The 21,517-nt window shown below is 50.0% G+C and overlaps 2 protein-coding genes across 2 annotated transcripts in view; both read right to left on the bottom strand.

Moving 5' to 3' along the window:
* ttyh2 (tweety family member 2) overlaps positions 1-4,029 on the bottom strand; it is a gene marked incomplete at both ends in the record, with an annotated part of 84,007 nt that extends 79,978 nt beyond the window's left edge. The window contains 1 exon segment of the mRNA XM_080541550.1: positions 3,901-4,029. Within this exon segment, the coding sequence (XP_080397676.1) occupies positions 3,901-4,029 (129 nt within the window).
* Positions 4,030-6,809: 2,780 nt separating this feature from the next.
* rpl38 (ribosomal protein L38) lies at positions 6,810-11,207 on the bottom strand. The gene is made up of 5 exons (XM_080541552.1): positions 11,182-11,207; positions 10,961-10,987; positions 10,001-10,061; positions 8,056-8,178; positions 6,810-6,885 (listed from the first exon to the last, which is right to left on the bottom strand). The coding sequence occupies exons 2-5, from the start codon at positions 10,961-10,963 to the stop codon at positions 6,860-6,862; spliced, it is 213 nt and encodes a 70-aa protein (XP_080397678.1). The 5' UTR covers positions 10,964-10,987; positions 11,182-11,207; the 3' UTR covers positions 6,810-6,859.
* Between the last annotated feature and the right edge of the window lie 10,310 nt (positions 11,208-21,517).

Genomic DNA, 21,517 nt, shown 5'->3' on the forward strand with positions numbered 1-21,517 from the left:
TATACAAATAAAACACTGTGCTGTACTCTATGCTATGCTATACCTATTCTAACATTTCCTATCTCTGAACCTTATGTACCCGAGGGTTGTCATATTGCACATAGTGTTATTGCACATTCATTTAAAGTGTCGCAGTTTGCAGGTTTGAAATGTTCACAGTTGTGTTTCAGTGTTGCACTTGATTTCAATCTAGTAGCTGCCATCAATCCGTCCAGACTGTCCAAGGCCCAGAACCTAGGTCTTTGCTGTGTTCAGGGCCTGAATGGCCCTGGGGTAGAAGCTGAGCTTCAGTCTGTTTGTCCTTGCGAACATGGTCCTGAACCGCCTGTCCGAGGGCAGCCGAGCAAAGTGTTCGTACCCAGGTGCCTACCCTAATGTTAAAACTGTTGAAACACATGGGCGTACGAATGCAAACGGCTTGGCGATAAGCACCGCGGTAGGTAGACCCATCAACACTCCGGGAGACAGACCAGCTCATTCAACTAGGATCCCACTCAGCTAGGACACATTATTGGCTTACGGTACAGTAGTATGCACTTGGTGTCAGCCAACTGCACTTTGGTGCCAGCTAGAGTAGTAGACCTTTACATGGATCCAAACACATTTGGGCGGTTAAGCTGATTAGAATTAAAGGCCACCGAGGCCAGAAGGAGGCTGGTGATAACATGCGCACCGTAAAACCGGGGATAAATCAACACCGTCGGACAGCTGAGAGCTGGGTTGGTGTAGTGAACAAAAAAACTAAGCTATTCCGTCCTGTATGGAAGTACGAGCGCCACCGTGACTTGTGGGGATCGGAGGCCTCATCGTCCCAATGTTTGTGTTGTGTCATTGCCTTGGAATAGCAGCATTAGCGGTAGTGCTTGCTTGTAAAGACCTATATCATGGTGATGAGAGAGCGTGACAGGCTAACCTAGTTAGTTACTGGGCCCTGGACAGTCTGGACGGATTGATGGCAGCTGCTGGACTGAAAAAATCTGGTGTAGTGCTGAGGCACAAATATGTACATTTCAAGCCTGCAAACTGCGACACTTTAAATAAATGTGCAATAACACTATGTGCAATATGACAACCCTAGTCGTCTAGCTGTACAGTATAGTATAGTGGATAGTGTACATAGCCTTTATTTATGTAAACCAGCTCCTTCCCTTCTTGTGTTTTTTTTAAAGTGTTTTTTTTTCTTTCCTAACACCAGGGGAGCCACCCCTCCTAAATGTCGTTGTTTGGTACCTGTACTGTAGCAATGACAATAAAGACCATTCATTCATTCATTCATTCATAGTTGGGCCTAGTTGAGCCTAGTGCCTCGCTCCACACCCCTGGCTATCTTTTGCGCTAGTAGTAGTAGTTGATGGTAGTTCCTTGGTCCTCTCTTCCCACCCCCGTCAGCTCAGCCTCTCCATGTCACAGCTAACGGAGTAGAGAGCTACAGAAACAAGCACTCTCCCTATCTCTCTATCCTCCATCTCTCTCTCGCACGTGTACACACACGCACACACACACAGACACACACACACACACACACACACACACACACACACATCTCTCTCCTTTTCCCATCTCCCTAACACGAATACATCCTCTCTCCCTATCTCTCTATCCTCCATCTCTCTCTCGCACGTGTGTACACACACACACACAGACACAGACACAGACACACACACACACACACACACATCTCTCTCCTTTTCCCATCTCCCTAACACGAATACATCCTCCACCAAAGTGCTATAGTTTCTCTCTCAGTGAAAAGGAAGGCCGTGTCGGATGTGGAAGTAATGTACTGTAGATAGAGTACCGCTTCTGCCAAAGAACTCAGTGGACCATTCAGCAAGAGACTCACCTCCAAGAACAAGAGGAAGATGCTCCAAACTAACGCATATCAACCATTCATAATTCAGCAGCTCAACAGCGGGCTCAATAATTCATAGAGCTTGATGACTGTTCAAACAATCCTCATTAGGCAACACAACAGTCGCAGCACCCTCCTGCACGCAGCTTTAAAACACATATCACCTCCTCTCTAATAGTCAGGTGCCATTTCCTGGTCGCCTCTGCCTTCTGTGGTGTTTCCCTTGTGCAGTTAGTTAGTCACACACACACACACACACACACACGCACACAGACGTGCGTACACACACGTGAGCACACACATACATACACACACACAGACGTGCATACACACACGTGTGCACACAGACACACACATGCAGACACACACACACAGACAGACAGACACACACACACACACATGCAGACACACAGAGACACACACACACACACACACACACAGACATGCGTACACACACGTGCGCACACACAGACACACACACACACAGACGTGCATACACACACGTGTGCACACAGACACACACATGCAGACACACACACACAGACAGACACACACACATGCAGACACACAGACACACACACACACACACACAGACATGCGTACACACACGTGCGCACACACAGACACACACACACACACGCACGCACACACACACACACATGCAGACACACACACACACACACACACACACAGACATGCGTACACACACGTGCGCACACACAGACACACACATGCAGACACACACACACAGACACAGACACACACACACACACACACATGCAGACACACAGACACACACACACACACAGACGTGCGTACACACACATGCGCACACACACACACATGCAGACACACACACACAGACACACACACGGTTTCACCCCCAGAGCAAATAACAAATTAACAACCTAATTGCATCCAGCAGACCTGGTGGGAGGAATGTCTCATTCCCTACACACACTGCAATGAAAAGCGATGGGAAAAAAGCTGAAGTCCCAATCATTTACAGTATAGAGACGCCTACTGAATCACATTACCGAACCAAACACCCATGACTGAACCAAACATGTTCATTTGAATAGCCCTGATCTGGGTGGAAACTGAGGAACCGTTCATCTACACAATGTCTTGTGCCGGGTCGGCCCTGGGAAGGTGTGGGGGAACAGTGTGTGGAGCCCTAATGACCCTAACCCATGACACAGCCTGACTCCATCTCCGGCATTCCTGTCTGCACGCTAAGCCAAAGGCAAAACAGATGCCTGCTAAAAACCACAAGAGATCAGCTTAGTAAAGATCCCCTCTCATTGTGTACGATGTGATTAGCCCCCCCACAACAGAAATGTGCAGTATGCTGTCTCGTAGTGGTCGGACAGCGTGGACACCAGACGGTCCTGGACGGTCCAGTGGACTCTGAGGGTTGTGGTTCCAGCCACGAGCCTGGCCGGCCCGGCCCCATTGTGTGTGTGTGTGTGTGTGTGTGTGTGTGTGTGTGTGTGTGTGTGTGTGTGCGTGCGTGCGTGTGTGTGCGTGCGTGTGTGCGTGTGTGTGTGTGGGTGTGTGTGTGTGTGGGGCGGGGGGGGGGGGATGTGGACGCCCACAAAACCATTACACATTAAGCTATTATGGATGGACGGAATGACAATGCAGAAAATATTAAATGAATCAATTAAAAATCATACAGTGGAAAAACAATATGATTTAGTGTCCTGAGTATAGGTATAATCAGTACTAATTATGAGTTGGTCATGGATACGTTATAGGTATATTTTTGTTTTTTTTGGGGTTGTTTTTAAATATAGGCTGTTTGAAATCACAAGTAGGCAATAATAACTGCACCTTATTGGAACAAACACTACAAAAAAAGAAAGTCAGATTATGACACAAGACAACTATTCATGGTGTGGTTTACAATGTTTGAAATATCATGTAAGTGGTATTCTTTACATCTCCATGGACCATTGTGTGGCCACAAGCATCAGACCCCCAGACCCCCTCTTCAAACCCCAGCCACTTCTGAGACCCTGCATGGGTCAAGTCAAGCCACTGACCTGCTGGTAGTTCTCCTCTTCGGGGTGGAAGGTGTTGTCGATGGGCTGAAACCTCAGGTTGATGTGAGGGAAATTATGAAGCCAATAAGTCCACCACGGAGCGATGTAGTCTACCCGTGCGGAAGACATCGTTGCCCTAGTTAAATCAGCCTGTACCCACCCGGAGAGACAGAAACACACTTATTGTCTCAGTTCTTTGTGAGCGGAGAGCCCGGTGGTCTTCCTTAGTCCCGTCTCATCCCGTACAAAGCAATACAATAATCATCTATATTATGGGAACGCATACTGATCTGTTAAAAACGGTTTATTCGCACCAAAGACAAGCGGAGGGGTGGTGTTTTCGTTTCGAGCAAAGCATCCTAATTATCTGTGAATGGGCGATGGGAGGAACACGCGGTGTCCGTGGTGCCCCGTCAGTCCCTCTCCGCCACAGCCGTGATGGTCCATCCTCCCGTCGGTCGGCCCGGGGGGGTGGGAGCCGCACGGAGTAGCGCACGGTGCCGCACGGGAGCGCGCAGAGATAAGGGGGGCACGGGACGAGACCGGAGACATTGTATTAGACAAGGCAAGGCACGTTTATTTATAGAGCACATTTCATACAACAGGGGCGATTCAAAGTGCTTTACATAGCATACAAAAATACATACAAAATAATAAATAAATACAATTACTGCAACTGTATTCAAGCGCTGCTCTCGTCTAGAGAGACTTAGAGAACACCGGGTGCAGAGCCGAACATCGCGGTGAGTGAGAGTGAAAGTGAAATACTGGATTTGATCCCCGCGGCAACTTCCCATGTAGGACTTATTCTGAACATAAGACATTGAAAACTTTCCAATTCGCATAAGTGTATTTATGAAGATCCCAGTTCACACGGGCCTCGTGTGTAGGGTGTGATAGGCGTTGAGACACTGCCCTCTAATGGGAAAAGAAAGAAAGCACTTACAAAATGCTGCGATGCGTTTCTATTATTCTGCCCCGTTGTTGTCCTTATCAATCTTGATAAAGTGTAATATACAAGTACCAATGGTGAGTTTATGTATATCTGTGTATTGTTCTGCCTTGCCATTGTCTTCATCAATCTTGATAAAATGCAATATACAGTAATATATCAGTGATGATCTGAATATTTCAGTACTGGACACATTTTTCATACAGATACAACAGAGAGGGCATTTATATGTGGTAGCAGTTAGATAGAGAACACAGATTCAATTGGAAATTAAAATATGTGAGTTCAATTCTGTACATATCATAATTTTACACATACTATTGAAATTAATCTCATGTACATTCACTTTATATTAATTTATTTAGTGTAATACCCAATAAATCAAATCTAATATTTGAATATTTCAGTGCTGGACTAACGTATTATGGAAATCATACAGATAGATACTGTAGTATATTTTACTTAAACACACACATGCATGGACTGTGTATGCTATGAAGGGATGTCTCCTGACAAAGGGAGTTTATGACACCTTGTAAACACATCCTTTGTCTCAAGGGCCATGTTTTTGCCCCAGGAAGTGCTGTCCATATATGGGCATGTTAGGATGACTTCCTGTGAATCTGCCCTGAACTTTAACCTGGAATGACTTTTAGGCCAGGGTGACATCATTTTGGGGTCTCCTACTTTTCACACAAGCATCCATACAGTAAAGGTGATAGGCCCTTGTTTATAAATAAGGGAGTGGGCCCGAGCCCCCTCTCTCTCTCCTCTCTCTGATCACCAGCGCTCTTCTCTCTGACCACCAGACCAGCAACCAGCTCTCATATTTTGTATACCTGTAAATAGTCTTAAACTCAGAATTGTTTTCGTGGTCCATACCCAACAAGAATAGCCGACAATACAACGGAGAGAGAGAAAGCATTAATAGATGGGACCCAGACAGTGTTGCTTCCTGGCCCACTAGAGACCCCCAGAGGACTACCTGGAGCAGGCAGAGGCATGTGGGGGAGCAGTGGCTTTATACAACTCAAAATACAATAATCAAATGCGTATAGAAACCATTCAAGGGACAATAGGAACTATACCGGTACACCAACGTTTGGCCTGAAATTAACTCCGTTCATTGTGAGCCCAAGTCTGACACCTAGTGGCGATACCTAGTATGACACTAATCATTGTCTACTCATGTGGTTATGTTGCAATGCTGCATTTGACTACAGTAGAATTGTTTATAGCTTATGAAAGGGCAGTCTCGTTCCCAGAAACTTCTGCCAAAATTATGAAGGTCTGGTGGACCAACACATCAAACTTGGCCTAAACCAATAGAAAGACTGCCAAAAATGGACAGCAAGAGCTATCTACACCTTGCAGCCCCGTGACACAAAACAATTCTTTACTATGCAGATGAACTCCCATTAAGGCCAGGGTTGAGTCCCTGTTATTCCAGGATTACACTGAAACAGCCAGGGCAGTTGTTCAAAACTTTTAATCTGGTTGAAAATTATCCTGATTCTTTTCTGCTACCCAGGATCAGCTCTGGCTGATTTTGAGTTGTATTGGGGAGAACAGCCAGCTGTTGCTGGATCAGAGAAAAGAATCAGGATCATTCTGATCCAGATCAAATGTTTTGAACAACTGTACCAGGTTAACCAGAGGGTAACACTTAAGGACTGAACTTGTGGATTTCCCCCTGAATCATAAGGAATATCCAGCTTCAACTCACCTGGTCAGACAGAAAGTAACCATTTGCATAAATTATTATTCATATTCTTCTAGGTCCCTAGAACCTATATTTTCATTGTCAAGAGCCAAACAAGCAATGGATTAAATAGGCACACTTTCATTGGTGACATCTCCTTCCTCCATCCAATAAATGAGCCAAAAAGAACTTAAATCTCCAATAGTGCATTTACTTGTGGTACATTTAAGCAACATAACAGGCATGACAAATAGATCTGTTTTCCCCATTTTTATTACAATTATTTTCTGTACACAAGGATGGTCCTACTTCAGCTCCTTCACAGCCAAGCCTGGAGACGACAGGGGAAGACAGGAGGGAGAAGAGGAAGACAGGTTTGGGTTAGAAACATCACAACATGACCTGCACACTGACTAACACACACTGACCCACACTAACACACTGACCAAGCTTTCTGACCAAAGCAGCAGATCTTGTGTCACAGTAGCATTTTGTATTAATGGAGAGAATTAAATGGCCAATCTGCATGACTCAAACAGCAATTCCACCCTTTCCACTCAGAAAATGTTAAAAAACGTGACATTGACGCATCATGTACCACAAACTAGTGAAGGGCCATCATCTGATCTCATTATTGACCACTTGAAGGAGTCCTTCACTAGCGTGTCGTTTGTCAGAGTCCCTTCACTAGCATGTGTTTGTCAGTGGACCGGTGGAACTCGAGTTTCTGTAGAAACCGAAACCAAGCACTAGGCCCATCCTTATTCTAGCAAGCATGAAATGCACGACAGGCACAGAGTAGCCTGCTATGTTTGGACATGTTGCATGACTTCAGACAAACTACCTGATCACACTAGTGACACACAACGTAGTGTAGTTATAAGGACGTAAGACTTATATAAGACTCTTTCAGGGATAGAGTAATTTGCCTTTTCCTATGTCCTTTAACTACATGTCGTCACCTTCTTAAAATTATGCCTTAAGTCATATTTCCAAGCAAAAAATAAAATAAAAAATCAACTGAAACTTAAATCTAGAATATGATATTCAGGCAAAACCATCATTTTGCTCAAAAGTGACGTAGGCCATTATTTTAAGAAGGTCACGATGTGGGTGGCGATGGGGACATTCAAGCTTTGACATCAATCATTAAAACGACAACAGCACAGATACACACAACCACCCCCTCAATCCACAGTCCATACTGGTTTTTGACTTGCCTTTTAGCTGGAAAGAGTCAAACTGGCTAGGCCAGGTGTGTACAACCACACACCACAAATGTATCAGTTAAGTCAGGGAGACAACAGCAGGGGGGTATTCCATCAATGTCACTAAAGAAAATCTTGGCTTATTCTTCACAAGTCTCTCGAGACTAATACAAATGCAACTTGATGGAACACCCCCCAGGACTGCAAATGTCGAGCCCGAGTTGTGCATTTCTGCCATGGAACATGCAGACATCCAGCTGTGAATGAGATGTTCAGTGCGCCAGGTGACTCACCTGGGGGCAGGGACTGCTTCAGCTTCTCGGCCTTCTCCTTGTCTGTGATGACCAGGGTGTACAGGTACCGGCTGCAGCGCACCTTGAATTTGACATTGTCCTTGTTCTTCTTGATCTTCACGGCTGGAAGGGAAAGCAACGACACCATTAGAAAAATGTCTTTGTTTCTTCCTTACATTTTTGGCATTTAGCAGACGCCTTATTCCAAAGCAACTTACAATCAATACATTTGAATACTAAGCATGTGAATCAGCAATCCACCATTCGTTGCAGGAAGAGTAATCTAGCTCGGGCCGGGGCCACTGATAGAAGAAAAAACCTTCTCCCTATCGCCTTCTACTAAAACTTTTTTTTTCGGGAGAAACTGAGAAACAGTACAAGGGGGCAATAGAAGTTCTTAGGGACACAGTAGAGGGGAAAGCGGGTGTCTTTAGGAGACGTAGTGGTAAGGGTCAGAAGATGTCTCAGGAGGAGCAGTTAAGATGTAACCTGAAGAGATGGGTCTTCAGTCTACGACGGAAGATGGGTAGTGACTCAGCCGTTCTGACGGCCGTGGGGAGCTCATTCCACCAGCGGGGAGCCAGTGTTGTGAAGAGACGTGATCGGGCAGCCCGACTGCTGTGTAGAGGAGGTGGGGCCAGTCGGCCAGCCGAAGTGGAGGAGCGGAGTGAGCGGGCAGGGGTTTGGGGGGTTACCATTTCCTTCAGGTAGGCAGGGGCTGTCCCTTTAGCTGCCTGGTATGCAAGCACCAGAGTCTTGAATCTGATGCGAGCTGCTATCGGGAGCCAGTGCAGGGTGCGAAGGAGAGGGGTGACATGCGAGTATTTGGGGAGGTTGAATACCAGCCGGGTATGAGCTGCAGAGGTCTAATGGCTGAAGCGGGGAGCCCAGCCAGGAGTACATTGCAGTAATCCAGGCGGGAGATGACCAGTGCCTGGGTCAAGAGTTGCGCTGCCTCTCTGGTAAGGAATGGTCGTATCCTTCTGATGTTGTAGAGGAAGAATCTGCAGGAGCGAGCCGTTGCTGCATGACTTTGTTATGGTAAGAACTCCTTCTACAACACATTAACTCGTGCACATCACACGATACATAGCTAAGATACACATGACAGCACTCACAGCAGACACTAACATGCGTTTTTGGTTGTCAGTGGACCGGTGGAACTAAAGTTTCTGGATATATCGAAACCTAGCACTAGGCCCATCCTTGTTCTAGCAAGGATGAAATGCACGACAGGCACAGAGTAGCCTGCTATGTTTGGACATCTTGCATGACTTCAGACAAACTACTTGATCATCACACTAGTGACACACAACGTAGTGTAGTTATAAGGAGGACGTAAGACTTTTCTTTCAGGGATTGAGTCATTTGCCTTTTTCTTATGTCCTTTAACTACATGTCGTCACCTTCTTAAAATTATGCCTTAAGTCATATTTCCAATATTTCCTAAATGCATCACGGGCACAGGACAGCCTGAGATGTTCAGACAACTAGCAGGGAGGTAGCATGTCTGTCTGCAACCATAAGCTTATGCTAAGCTAACAGTATGAGCGGACCGTTTGGATGCTGCAATTCCTTCTTCCATCACGACCACTGCCAATGGCCCCTGGCCTGAGCTAGATTACTCTTCCTGCTACGACTGGTGGATTGATGATTCACTTGCTTAGTCAAACGTATCGATTTTAAGTCGCTTTGGGATCAGGCGTCCGCTATATGCCAAAAATGTTAATGTAAAGCCCCACACATTCACCTGTTGAGTGAGTCCAAAGTGCTATGGGTGATTCTACTAGCTGAATACTATGTGGGTGAACAGGCCTAAATAGTCACCATAGAAAAAAAAGAAACAATCAAGTATGTTAGCTTCATCACAGGGGCGTCTTTGCAGTCCATACACCACCTGGGAGAGAGACTGCAGGTGAGAGCAAAACAAGGAGGCGACACTTACACTTGGCATCCTTCCTCCTGGCTGTGAGCAGGAAATCTTTGATTTCTTCAATCTTTCGTGGCTGAAAGACAGAGGGGTGTATATAAGTATTCAACTGGGTTAGACATGACTTGGTTATGGTAAGAGCTCCTTCTCCAACACATTAACTCGTGCACATCACACGATACATAGCTAAGATACACATGACAGCACTCACAGCAGACACTAAACATGCGTTTTGGTTGTCAGTGGACCGGTGGAACTAAAGTTTCTGGATATATCGAAACCTAGCACTAGGCCCATCCTTGTTCTAGCAAGGATGAAATGCACGACAGGCACAGAGTAGCCTGCTATGTTTGGACATCTTGCATGACTTCAGACAAACCACTTGATCATCACACCAGTGACACACAACGTAGTGTAGTTATAAGGACGTAAGACTTTTTCTTTCAGGGATTGAGTAATTTGCCTTTTTCTTATGTCCTTAAACTACATGTCGTCACCTTCTTAAAATTATGCCTTAAGTCATATTTCCAATATTTCCTAAATGCATCACGGGCACAGAACAGCCTGAGATGTTCAGACAACTAGCAGGGAGGTAGCATGTCTGTCTGCAACCATAAGCTTATGCTAAGCTAACAGTACGAGCGGACCGTTTGGTCCAAAACACTTCAGGATCCAAGAATGTACTAATGTACCTAACCAAGGTAGAGGTCAGGGCAGCTTCACAAACCACCATGAAACAACCAAGCTACACGCCAAATCACACCAGCTAGTCTGCTAAACAGCAAAGGCCCAAACACCCGCCTGCCAGTAACAGTTGTTTAGCTAACTAGCTAGTTACACACTACGGATGGTATTTAACTTCACCAATGACAACTAGGACGTTGTGTTCATTAACAAATCCCACTCGGGTATATGAGCAACACGAAACCAACCGCGCACAGCTTGTTTGTTTGCGATGAATAAAACGCTTCTCACCATCTTGCCTTTTCTGAAGACTGACACCTAGAGACACGGGAGACACAACACCGATAATAACATTAAAACAAACAGTTGGATGACAAATACCTAGTCTAATCTGTTGGGTAACATAGTCGGATCATAATGAATTGAATGTTGGGGACATAAGCGACGATTGTATAAAGGATGGTTGATGATTTAAAAATGCCATTCGGTTATGTAGGAAATATGCAACTCACACAGCCGCCAGAGAGGGGATGAAAGGGGCGGAACTTCCGTTGACGCAGACTTTATATATTTGCTACGGCGACTCATGCGGGACATATGGAGCTGAACGACTAGCACAAAAATACTGGAGGTGGTAATGCGCCACACAGTCCAGTAGGTGGCGGTAATGCACCTTAAGCTGGTTGCCAACCGCCAATCAAATAAAAAGAAGAAGAAGAAGAAGAAGAAGAAAATACTGGAGGAACTTCAAATAAGTATTATGATTGTGATTGTGAGTATGATTATTGGTGTTATTATTATTATTGTTGTTATTATTATTATTCTGATTCTGATTATTATGTTTAATGTATGTATTTATTACAAAATACTTATAGAGCTGTATAAAGACTGTAATGGTGCTCCCTTTGCACATCAAAAAGTAAAGTAGAGATATTTATGCAAGCCATTATTTTCTTTTTGAGAGATGCAGTGAAACCTTCACACATAAACTGTATCATTCAGCCATACATACACTCACTCAACACTTTATTAGGAAGGAACACTATACTAATACTGGGTAGGGCCTCCCTTTGCTCTTTTTTGGGGGGGTTACAGGAGATCCTTCCACAGATACAAAACCAAATACAAAACCAAAAGTATAAACTATACTAATACTGGGTAGGGCCTCCCTTTGCTCTTTTTTTATTTTGGTTACAGGAGGTCCTTCTACAGATACAAAACCAAAAGTATACTGACTGGGTGCATCACGGCCTGGCGTGGCGACCTCACTGCCCTCCACCACAGAGCGCTACAGAGGGTGGTGCGGACAGCCAAGCGCATCACTGGATGTAAGCGACAAACGGTGTGTCAGCAAAGCCTGGAGGATCACCAAAGATCCCAGCCACCCCAAGCACAGCTTGTTTGAACCGATTCCGTCCAAAAGGCGTCTCTGGAGCCTCAGGGCCAAAACTCAGAGACTAACCAACAGCTACTGCCCCCAGGCTAACCAACAGCTACTGCCCCCAGGCTAACCAACAGCTACTGCCCCCAGGCTAACCAACAGCTACTGCCCCCAGGCTAACCAACAGCTACTGCCCCCAGGCTAACCAACAGCTACTGCCCCCAGGCTAACCAACAGCTATACTGCCCCCAGGGTAACCAACAGCTATACTGCCCCCAGGGTAACCAACAGCTACTGCCCCCAGGCGACCAGGCTCATGAACAACCCCACTGGAGACAGTTGACTATCTTCCCAGTACGGACTGTGGAAACATTAAGCTCACAGCCACTTTACTACTGAACTATCTATTATCACTAGTTGCACCACTAGTGTATCCTGTCTTACCTGTACTATTGAATGAATGAATGAATGAATGAATTAATGGTCTTTATTGTCATTGCTATTGTTATGAAGGCCCACAATTTAGAGCCAGTTTAGTTTCCCCAAATCAGCCCTATTTTGCCCTGTTATTTCCTTTATTATTTTCTATACTATTCCTGTACGTTTATGAAGGTGTATGTATTGTTATTGAAATGTTTATGTATATGTTTAATGACGTGGTATATCCGGGGTGTGTCCGTGACCCGGATGCTGTGTCCGGTTGATATATATAGGGACGGAAGCGCTCTGTGCGTCAGTGTGTGACGAGGATCCGAGTGATGAGAGTAACGAGAGAGAGTAACGAGAGAGAAGTAACGAGAAGTCGACCTAAGATGGCGGAGTCAGGAAAACGCACACCGTGCTGAAGCTGAAGACGCCAAGTGATTATTGAGTTCACAACTGTGATAGCCCGTTTAGCTGTGTCCCCGTTAGCCAGCCTTGCCAGCAGCCGGCTGCGAACGTTGGACCAAGCGAGACGCCAAACTGGACAGAGCCGTCGCCTCCACGCGTGGATTGCGACCGACCGCTGACTCCACCGGAGCTCCACCGTGGACCCCGGACCTGAGCCCTTTACACCTCGTTGTGGACTTCGAAGAAGCCCCTTTCCCTTCGAGTTGCTACGTCACCCCCCCCCCTTCGTCTGCTGCCTTACTCAAAGCACATGTGAGCTCCAACCAGGCCTCAACGAGCTCATTCTCAGTCCGGGACTTTAAGCCTTTTCCAGGCCAGGTACTGGGAGTGAGTGAGTGAGTGTGTGTGTGGCCGGCGGGGAGGGAGTATATTTGGGAGGTATATATCTATAATTTGTATAATAAATGTGTTTGTTCATATTGGATACCGTTGCTGTGTGTTTCGTTGTCTGGTAGCTAATGCTAATGCTAATGCTAATGCTAATGCTAATGCTACTGCTAATGCTAATGCTAACGATAGTACTGCTAGTCGAAAGGGTTGCTGGCGCCCCCTGCCTGTATCCTCCTGCACTGCCTATTTAGCTCATAGTTAGTTAGATAACCAGCCCTTCCTAAATTCTACAGTCCTTTTAGCTACTCCCTGGTTACAATTGGTCCTTCGAGCCGGATAGGTTGTGTAGTGATAGCATGGCTGAGCGCAGCCAACCAGACAAGACAGTTACCCCCCCTTCTCCGCCCCCTGAGCCAGAGCCACGACCACAGAGAGTCCCGCGGTTGCCTCCGAGGTTACAGGAGTATGAGCTTGAGCTCGAAAGCTCACTGAGTGGTAGCGAGGAGCGCACTCCACGGGATACAGTGGTCGGAGAGGCCGAGGTGTCCGCCGGCGCGCGGGTGGCTAGCACCGAGACAGCCATCAAAGATCACCAGCCTGAGGATGAGATGGCAGAACAGCAGGGTTTCGCCGTAGAAACGGAAGAGCAGGAAGGAGAGGCCCGGTCCGACAGCGCCCGCGGGCGGAAGAGGGAGGGCCTCAGCCTTAACGATCTGCCTCCCAGTACGGCGCGCTCGAGACCTAGCTCCTGCCGTTCAGTGGCTTCCTCCCGGTCCAGGGTTTCCGTGGGCAGTTCTGCCTCTGGGGCGGATAGCCTGCACTCCAGAGGGAGTAGTGCCGCGCTGTCAGAATGTATGCGCCAACAGGCCGAGATGGCGTTAGAGCGGGAACGCCTCCAGTTCGAGCGTGAACGCCTCCAGATGGAGGGGGCGGAACGCGCGGCGGAGAGGCAGCGCCAGGAGGCGCTAGAACGTGAACGCCTCCAGATGGAGCGCGACCGCCTCCAGATGGAGGGGGCGGAACGCGCGGCGGAGAGGCAGCGCCAGGAGGCGCTAGAACGTGAACGCCTCCAGATGGAGCGCGATCGCCTCCAGATGGAGGGGGCGGAACGCGCGGCGGAGAGGCAGCGCCAGGAGGCGCTAGAACGTGAACGCCTCCAGATGAACGAAGCGGAACGTGCGGCGGAGAGACAGCGCCAGGAGGCGTTAGAGAGGGAACGCAGCCAGTTCGAGCGCGAGCGCCTCCAGATGGAGGGGGCGGAACGCGCGGCGGAGAGGCAGATGGCGAGAGAGCAACTGCACGCGGAGAAGATGGAGGAAATGATGCAGACCATGCGCGACGTGTGCATCAGCAGAGCTCCGTCGGCCCGTAGCTCCAGAGCATCATCCGCACGGCCCTCTCGAGTGCCATCTCCTGAACCCCCCGCCGATGGCTCCATGACCCCCGCCATGACTGTCCAACTACAGGCCCAGCTGACCACCTGGAAAGAAGAGGACCAGGGACCCGACCGCTACGCGGCCCAGAGGGAGCCAGCGTCGCTGCCCGGGAGGGGAGCCATTCCCCAAGAGCATAGCACACCCCTAGGTCCTCCAGTGAACCAAGAGGCATGCAGGCCGGACACCCAGACCGTCACTCCAGCCCCGATCATCCACTACAGGATGTTTCCCCAGGTGGAGGGACCCAAGTTCCCCTTCTTCAAGGACGAGGACAGGAGCCAGTATGTGGAACTACGCATCTGCCTAGACACGCTCTTGGACGACTCCTGCTCAGAGTCCTACAAATATGCGATTCTCCTTCAGCATGTGAGGAACCCCAGAGCCCACAACATGGTTCTGGCCCATGCCTCCGCACCGACACCTTACACCAGAGCGCTCGCCGACTTGGATGCCCGCTACGGTCGTCCCTGGAACCACGCCCTTGCTGAACTGCAAGCCCTCGAACAGCAGGCCCCCATCAAGGATGAACGGGCGCTAGATGACTTCGCGCTCCGCGTGCACACCTTGGTTGGAATGCTGAAGACGCAGGGCCCAGCTGGCGCCAGCGAGATCAACAGCACCTCCAACGTAGAGCGGCTGCTCCGCAAGATCCCCCGCTTCCGGCAGGAGAGGTTCCGGCGACAGCAGCGCGTTCGTAACCCCGGGAAGTTGGGTCTGAGCATGGCGGCCTTCGCGGAGTTCCTACTGGAGGAAGTGCATGACACCAACGTAGACGCCATGGGTTACGCTGAGCCGAAGAAGGAGAGGGAGAAGGGAGACCGCTGGGACAAGCCGAGCTCGAACAGAGGACGCCCAGTAGGAGTGCTGCACACGGAGGAGGAGCCTCGGAGAGAGAGGAAAGCCCGACCTGAGGGAAAGGATTCCTCTCAACCCCCTCAAAAGGGACGGAGAGGTCCACCGCCATGTCCGTACTGCACCAGCGAGCACTGGTTCAATGAGTGCAGTGACTTCAACAACCTGAGTACCGAGGCCAAGCAGAGGTGGCTCGAGGAGAACAAGAGGTGCTGGAACTGTGGGCGCGACCATCTGGCTAAGAACTGCACCTTGAGGAGAAAGTGCAACCGCTGTGAGGAGGTCCACCTCAACATCCTACACGAGGTCTCCCTCGCCAGGTCCACGGAGGGCACCAGAAGCCCTAGGTCCGGTAGCGCACCGGAAGAGGAAACACCTGTCTACTATCTAGACCCAACCCAGAGCAGCGGCTCCAAGGTCCTACTGAAGGTGGTGAAGGTCCGACTGCACCACAACAACGCTGTGTACGACACGTACGCCGTTCTAGACGACGGGTCGGAACGGACCATCCTTCTCCAGGAGGCAGTGCGCCAGTTGGGGCTCCAAGGGACTGAGGAGAAGCTGACTCTGCGCACGATACGTCGCGACCTTAAAGAGGTCACCGGGGCGAGAATCAACTTCTCTATCTCCCCGGCGGGGCGGCCGTCGGACAGATATCGGCTTCAGAATGTCTTCACCGCAGACCAGCTAGCGCTCTCCCGCTACGACTACCCCCTGGAGAGATTACGCGCAAGATATTCCCACCTCCGGCGAATAGACCTACATCCGATAGAAGGAGCGGAGCCAACCCTTCTCATCGGCTCGGACAACGCTGCACTGATCGTGTCGCTCCGTCCTCCGCTGAGAGGACCACGAGGCTGCCCGATGGCTGTTAAGACTGCGCTTGGGTGGGCCCTCCAAGGCGCTACCGAGTGGAGAGATAGAGACGGGAGAGCCACGTCATCCCTCCATGTCCGAACCGAAGAAGTGCAGACCATCAACTGCCTTCACACCAGTGTGGACTCCATGAATGCGGCGCTACTAGACAACGTCCAGAAGCTGTGGACGCTAGACGTTGCGCCCTACAAGAATGAGAAGCTCTACGTACGGTCAAAGGAGGACGTCTACGCCATAGACCTCCTTAAAGCAAAGACAGTGCGTATCGAAGTCCAGGGCGTGAAGAGATACGTCACACCACTACTCCGAAGAGAACTCATGCCAGAGTTTCGAGTATCCCCTCGAACCGTCCTACAGTGTCTGACCAGCACTGAGAAGCGTATGAGGAAGGACGAGGTCCTTGCTGCTTCTTACAGAGCGGAGATGAAGAAACTGACGGAGTCCGGTCTGGTGAAGAAGCTTGAGCCAGCCGAGGCGAACCAGAGTGCCGAGTCTTGGTACCTCCCGCACCACAATGTTCACCACAACGGGAAGAACCGAGTGGTCTTCAACTGTAGCTACCAGGTGGGGAAGCTCAACCTCAACCACTATCTTCTCCCTGGTCCAACCTTGACCCCAGCCCTCTTGGGAGTTCTGGTGCGATTCCGTCAGCAGCCGATCGCAGTCAGTGGTGACATTAAGCGAATGTTTCACCAGGTCAGGATGTTGGAGGAAGACAAGCCACTCATGAGGTTTCTCTGGAGAGAGGACCCGAGCGACCCCGACCCCTCTATCTACCAGTGGGAGGTGCTACCCTTCGGGACAACCTGCAGCCCCTGTTGCGCCACCTATGCGCTACAGACTCACGCCGCGCAGGAGACGGCACCTCCTGGAGTGTTTGACGCCGTCCATAAGAGCTTTTACGTGGACAACTGCCTCCACAGTTCGAAGACAGCCACGGAAGCCCGCCAGCTAGTCCAGGACCTGCGTGCTCATCTCCAGGAGGGTGGATTTGAGATCTGCCAGTGGGCCAGCAACGACCCGCAAGTCATCAGAGACCTCCCGGAGGGGGCCACCTCGACCAGCAGCGAGGCTTGGGTCTCTCACTCACCAGATGATGCTCAGGAGATGACGCTCGGACTTATCTGGCAGTTCCAGACCGACACTCTACGCTATCGCAATAAGCCTGCCAAGCCCCAACGCGTCACGATGAGAACGATATACAGCACTCTAGCGAGCCAGTACGACCCACTGGGATATATCGCTCCCTTCACGACGATGGCCAAGGTGCTTGTCCGGGAGCTGTGGGCCCAAGAACGAGGATGGGACGATCCTCTGCCTCGTCACCTAGAAGAGAAGTGGAAGGCCTGGGAGCAGGAACTTCCCACTCTCCAGCACATCAAGCTGCAGCGGAGCTACTTCCCTCCCTCCACGGACCTAGAGAGGAGTGTCATCACGCTACATGTATTCTGCGACGCCTCGGAGATGGCGTACGGGTCCGTGGCATACGTCAGAGCGGCAGAGCCTGGAGGTGAAGTCCACGTCTCGTTTGTCCTGGTGCGTTCCCGAGTGGCGCCGAAAAAGCAACAGTCCATCCCAAGACTGGAGCTGTGTGCTGCCCTGAACGGCGCGCAACTGGGAAGGTTCCTGCTCGACGAGCTCCAGCTACCTCTGCTGAGCGTCACCATGTGGTCAGACTCCACTACCGTCCTCCAGTGGTTGAAGTCCAGCTCATGTCGGTATAAGGTGTTCGTGGGCACCCGAGTCGCAGAGATTCTGGAGTTGACTGAGGTGAACTGCTGGCGTTATGTAGACACCAAGAGGAACCCTGCTGACGTCATCACGAGAGGGGCAACTCTCCAGGATCTGGCGGAGCCCCACCTGTATCACACGGGACCAGACTTCCTACAGGAGCGGGAGTCAGAGTGGCCAGCCACGCCGGCGTTAGCAGAAGACAGAGAGGACAAAGAGCTGCGTAAGACGTTGTTCTGCGGAGTCACCCAGGTCGTAGACCCTGAGACTACTCCGGGAGAGGAGTGTGAGACGCTCGAAGAGTTGCAGAAGAGGATGTTCTGCTCCAAGGCCGGTCTACCCCTAGATACTACGCTCAGCGCCGAAGATTACACCGCGGCGGAGCTCCTGGTGCTGCAGAGTGCCCAACAGGATGCCTTCTCTCGAGAGCGGGAGTGTCTCGAGAAAGGGAAGCCGATCCCCTCGGACAGTAGACTCCGCGGCTTAGCTCCAGAGCTCGACGGTGTTCTCATTCGCGTGGGTGGCAGACTGCGCCGCGCCCAAGATCTAGACCTAGACACGAAGCATCCCATCGTGCTTCCCACTAAGCATCAGGTCACCAGATTGGTCATCAAGCACCATGATGACAAAGTGCAGCACGCGGGTGGAGAGCGTGTCTTCGCGGAGGTACGACGGAGATTCTGGATACTCCATGGACGGGAGGCGGTACGGAGATATCAAAGGTCCTGCTCGGACTGCCAGAGGTGGCGAGCCACGCCGCCGCAGCCCATGATGTCCGATCTGCCCGAGGACCGGCTGCGACTGAGACAGGCTCCGTTCCACTCTACTGGGGTCGACTGTTTCGGGCCACTCCTAGTCCGAAACCGGCGAGCCTCCGAAAAGCGGTGGGGCATCATCTACACGTGCCTGACGACGAGAGCAATGCACCTTGAAGTTCTGCACCAGCTCACAAGCGACAGCTTCCTCATGTCCTTCAAGAGGTTCACCTCCAGGCGAGGGACCCCTAAGACCCTCCGGTCGGACAGAGGCACCAACTTCGTCGGTGGTGAGGCCGAGCTGAGGGCGAGCTACGCTGCGATGACTGAGGAGGCCCGTGACAGACTCGCCTCCCAGCAAGTGAAGTTTGAGTTCAACCCCCCAAATGCTCCACACTTCGGGGGAGCCTGGGAGCGGGAGATTCGCTCAGTAAAGAACGTCCTACGTACCATTCTCGGACAGAAGGTGCCTACCGATGAGGTGCTCCAGACTGTACTAGCAGAGATTGAGGGCATCTTGAACTCCCGGCCCCTAGGCTATACCTCCAGTGATGTAGCAGATCTGGATCCCATCACGCCCAACTTCTTGCTGATGGGGCGGCGAGACTCTGCACTGCCTCAGGTAGTCTACGACCCTGCAGAGCTCACCGGAAGAAGATGGTGGAGGCACAGCCAGGTGCTCGCGGACCAGTTTTGGAGGCAGTTCATACTGCACTACCTGCCGACCCTGCAAGTCAGGCAGAAGTGGACGAGGGAGAGAGACAACTTGTCCGAAGGTGCCGTGGTACTGGTGATCGACCAGTCCCTTCCACGCGCCGCCTGGCAGACAGGCAGAGTGACCAAGGTCCTGCCGGGTCCGGATGGAAGGGTGCGGACGGCCATCGTGGACGTTGGTGGTCGCACTTACACCCGACCTGTGGCACGCTTGATTGAGCTCCCTCAAATTACCAAGGACACTATCACCTCATACCTCACGCTGCTAGAGCAGCCTAGCCAGTGTGCCTTCCCTAGTTAACTGAAACCGAGGGTTTCATGGGGCGGCTGTTATGAAGGCCCACAATTTAGAGCCAGTTTAGTTTCCCCAAATCAGCCCTATTTTGCCCTGTTATTTCCTTTATTATTTTCTATACTATTCCTGTACGTTTATGAAGGTGTATGTATTGTTATTGAAATGTTTATGTATATGTTTAATGACGTGGTATATCCGGGGTGTGTCCGTGACCCGGATGCTGTGTCCGGTTGATATATATAGGGACGGAAGCGCTCTGTGCGTCAGTGTGTGACGAGGATCCGAGTGATGAGAGTAACGAGAGAGAGTAACGAGAGAGAAGTAACGAGAAGTCGACCTAAGATGGCGGAGTCAGGAAAACGCACACCGTGCTGAAGCTGAAGACGCCAAGTGATTATTGAGTTCACAACTGTGATAGCCCGTTTAGCTGTGTCCCCGTTAGCCAGCCTTGCCAGCAGCCGGCTGCGAACGTTGGACCAAGCGAGACGCCAAACTGGACAGAGCCGTCGCCTCCACGCGTGGATTGCGACCGACCGCTGACTCCACCGGAGCTCCACCGTGGACCCCGGACCTGAGCCCTTTACACCTCGTTGTGGACTTCGAAGAAGCCCCTTTCCCTTCGAGTTGCTACGTCACCCCCCCCCCTTCGTCTGCTGCCTTACTCAAAGCACATGTGAGCTCCAACCAGGCCTCAACGAGCTCATTCTCAGTCCGGGACTTTAAGCCTTTTCCAGGCCAGGTACTGGGAGTGAGTGAGTGAGTGTGTGTGTGGCCGGCGGGGAGGGAGTATATTTGGGAGGTATATATCTATAATTTGTATAATAAATGTGTTTGTTCATATTGGATACCGTTGCTGTGTGTTTCGTTGTCTGGTAGCTAATGCTAATGCTAATGCTAATGCTAATGCTACTGCTAATGCTAATGCTAACGATAGTACTGCTAGTCGAAAGTGTTGCTGGCGCCCCCTGCCTGTATCCTCCTGCACTGCCTATTTAGCTCATAGTTAGTTAGATAACCAGCCCTTCCTAAATTCTACAGTCCTTTTAGCTACTCCCTGGTTACAGCTATAGTACAGGTACCAAACAACGAAATTTGGGAGGGGTGGCTCCCCTGGTGCTAGGAAAGAAAAAAAACAACTAAAAAAACAAGAAGGGAAAGGAGCTGTTTTACATAAATAAAGGCTATGTACACTATCCACTATACTATACTATACTATTGTCACCTTTATCTTGTATTATGCCTATTATTTTTGTCACTTATGTCCTGTAGCCTACTACTGTCACTTTTTATTTTGAATTATGCCTATTGCCATATGTCTTGTGCTGCAAAGCAATGTCAGGAACCGAAGCCTACTCTGTGACACTGTTGTGTAATGTAACGTACACTTGAAACTTGAAATAGCCTCAATTCTTTGTGCCACAAACAATTCTTATTCCACAAGATGTTGGAAACATTCCTTTGAGGTTCTGGTCCATGATGACATGATTTCATCACACAATTCCTGCAGATTTTCAGGTGCACTTTCAAGCTGTGAATCTCCCGTTCTACCACATCCCAAAGGTGTTCTATTGGATTCAGATCCGGTGA

The sequence above is a fragment of the Nansenia antarctica genome (assembly GCF_963989245.1).
Source record: "Nansenia antarctica genome assembly, chromosome: 11".
NCBI lineage: Eukaryota > Metazoa > Chordata > Actinopteri > Argentiniformes > Microstomatidae > Nansenia > Nansenia antarctica.

Excerpts from the sequence above, each read along its gene's own strand:
- rpl38 (XM_080541552.1), bottom strand. Across the intron at positions 8,179-10,000 it reads CAGGAGGAAGGATGCCAAGT|CCGTGAAGATCAAGAAGAAC; the intron begins GTAAGTGTCGCC and ends TTTCCCTTCCAG. Across the intron at positions 6,886-8,055 it reads GAAGCAGTCCCTGCCCCCAG|GCTTGGCTGTGAAGGAGCTG; the intron begins GTGAGTCACCTG and ends TGTCGTCTCCAG.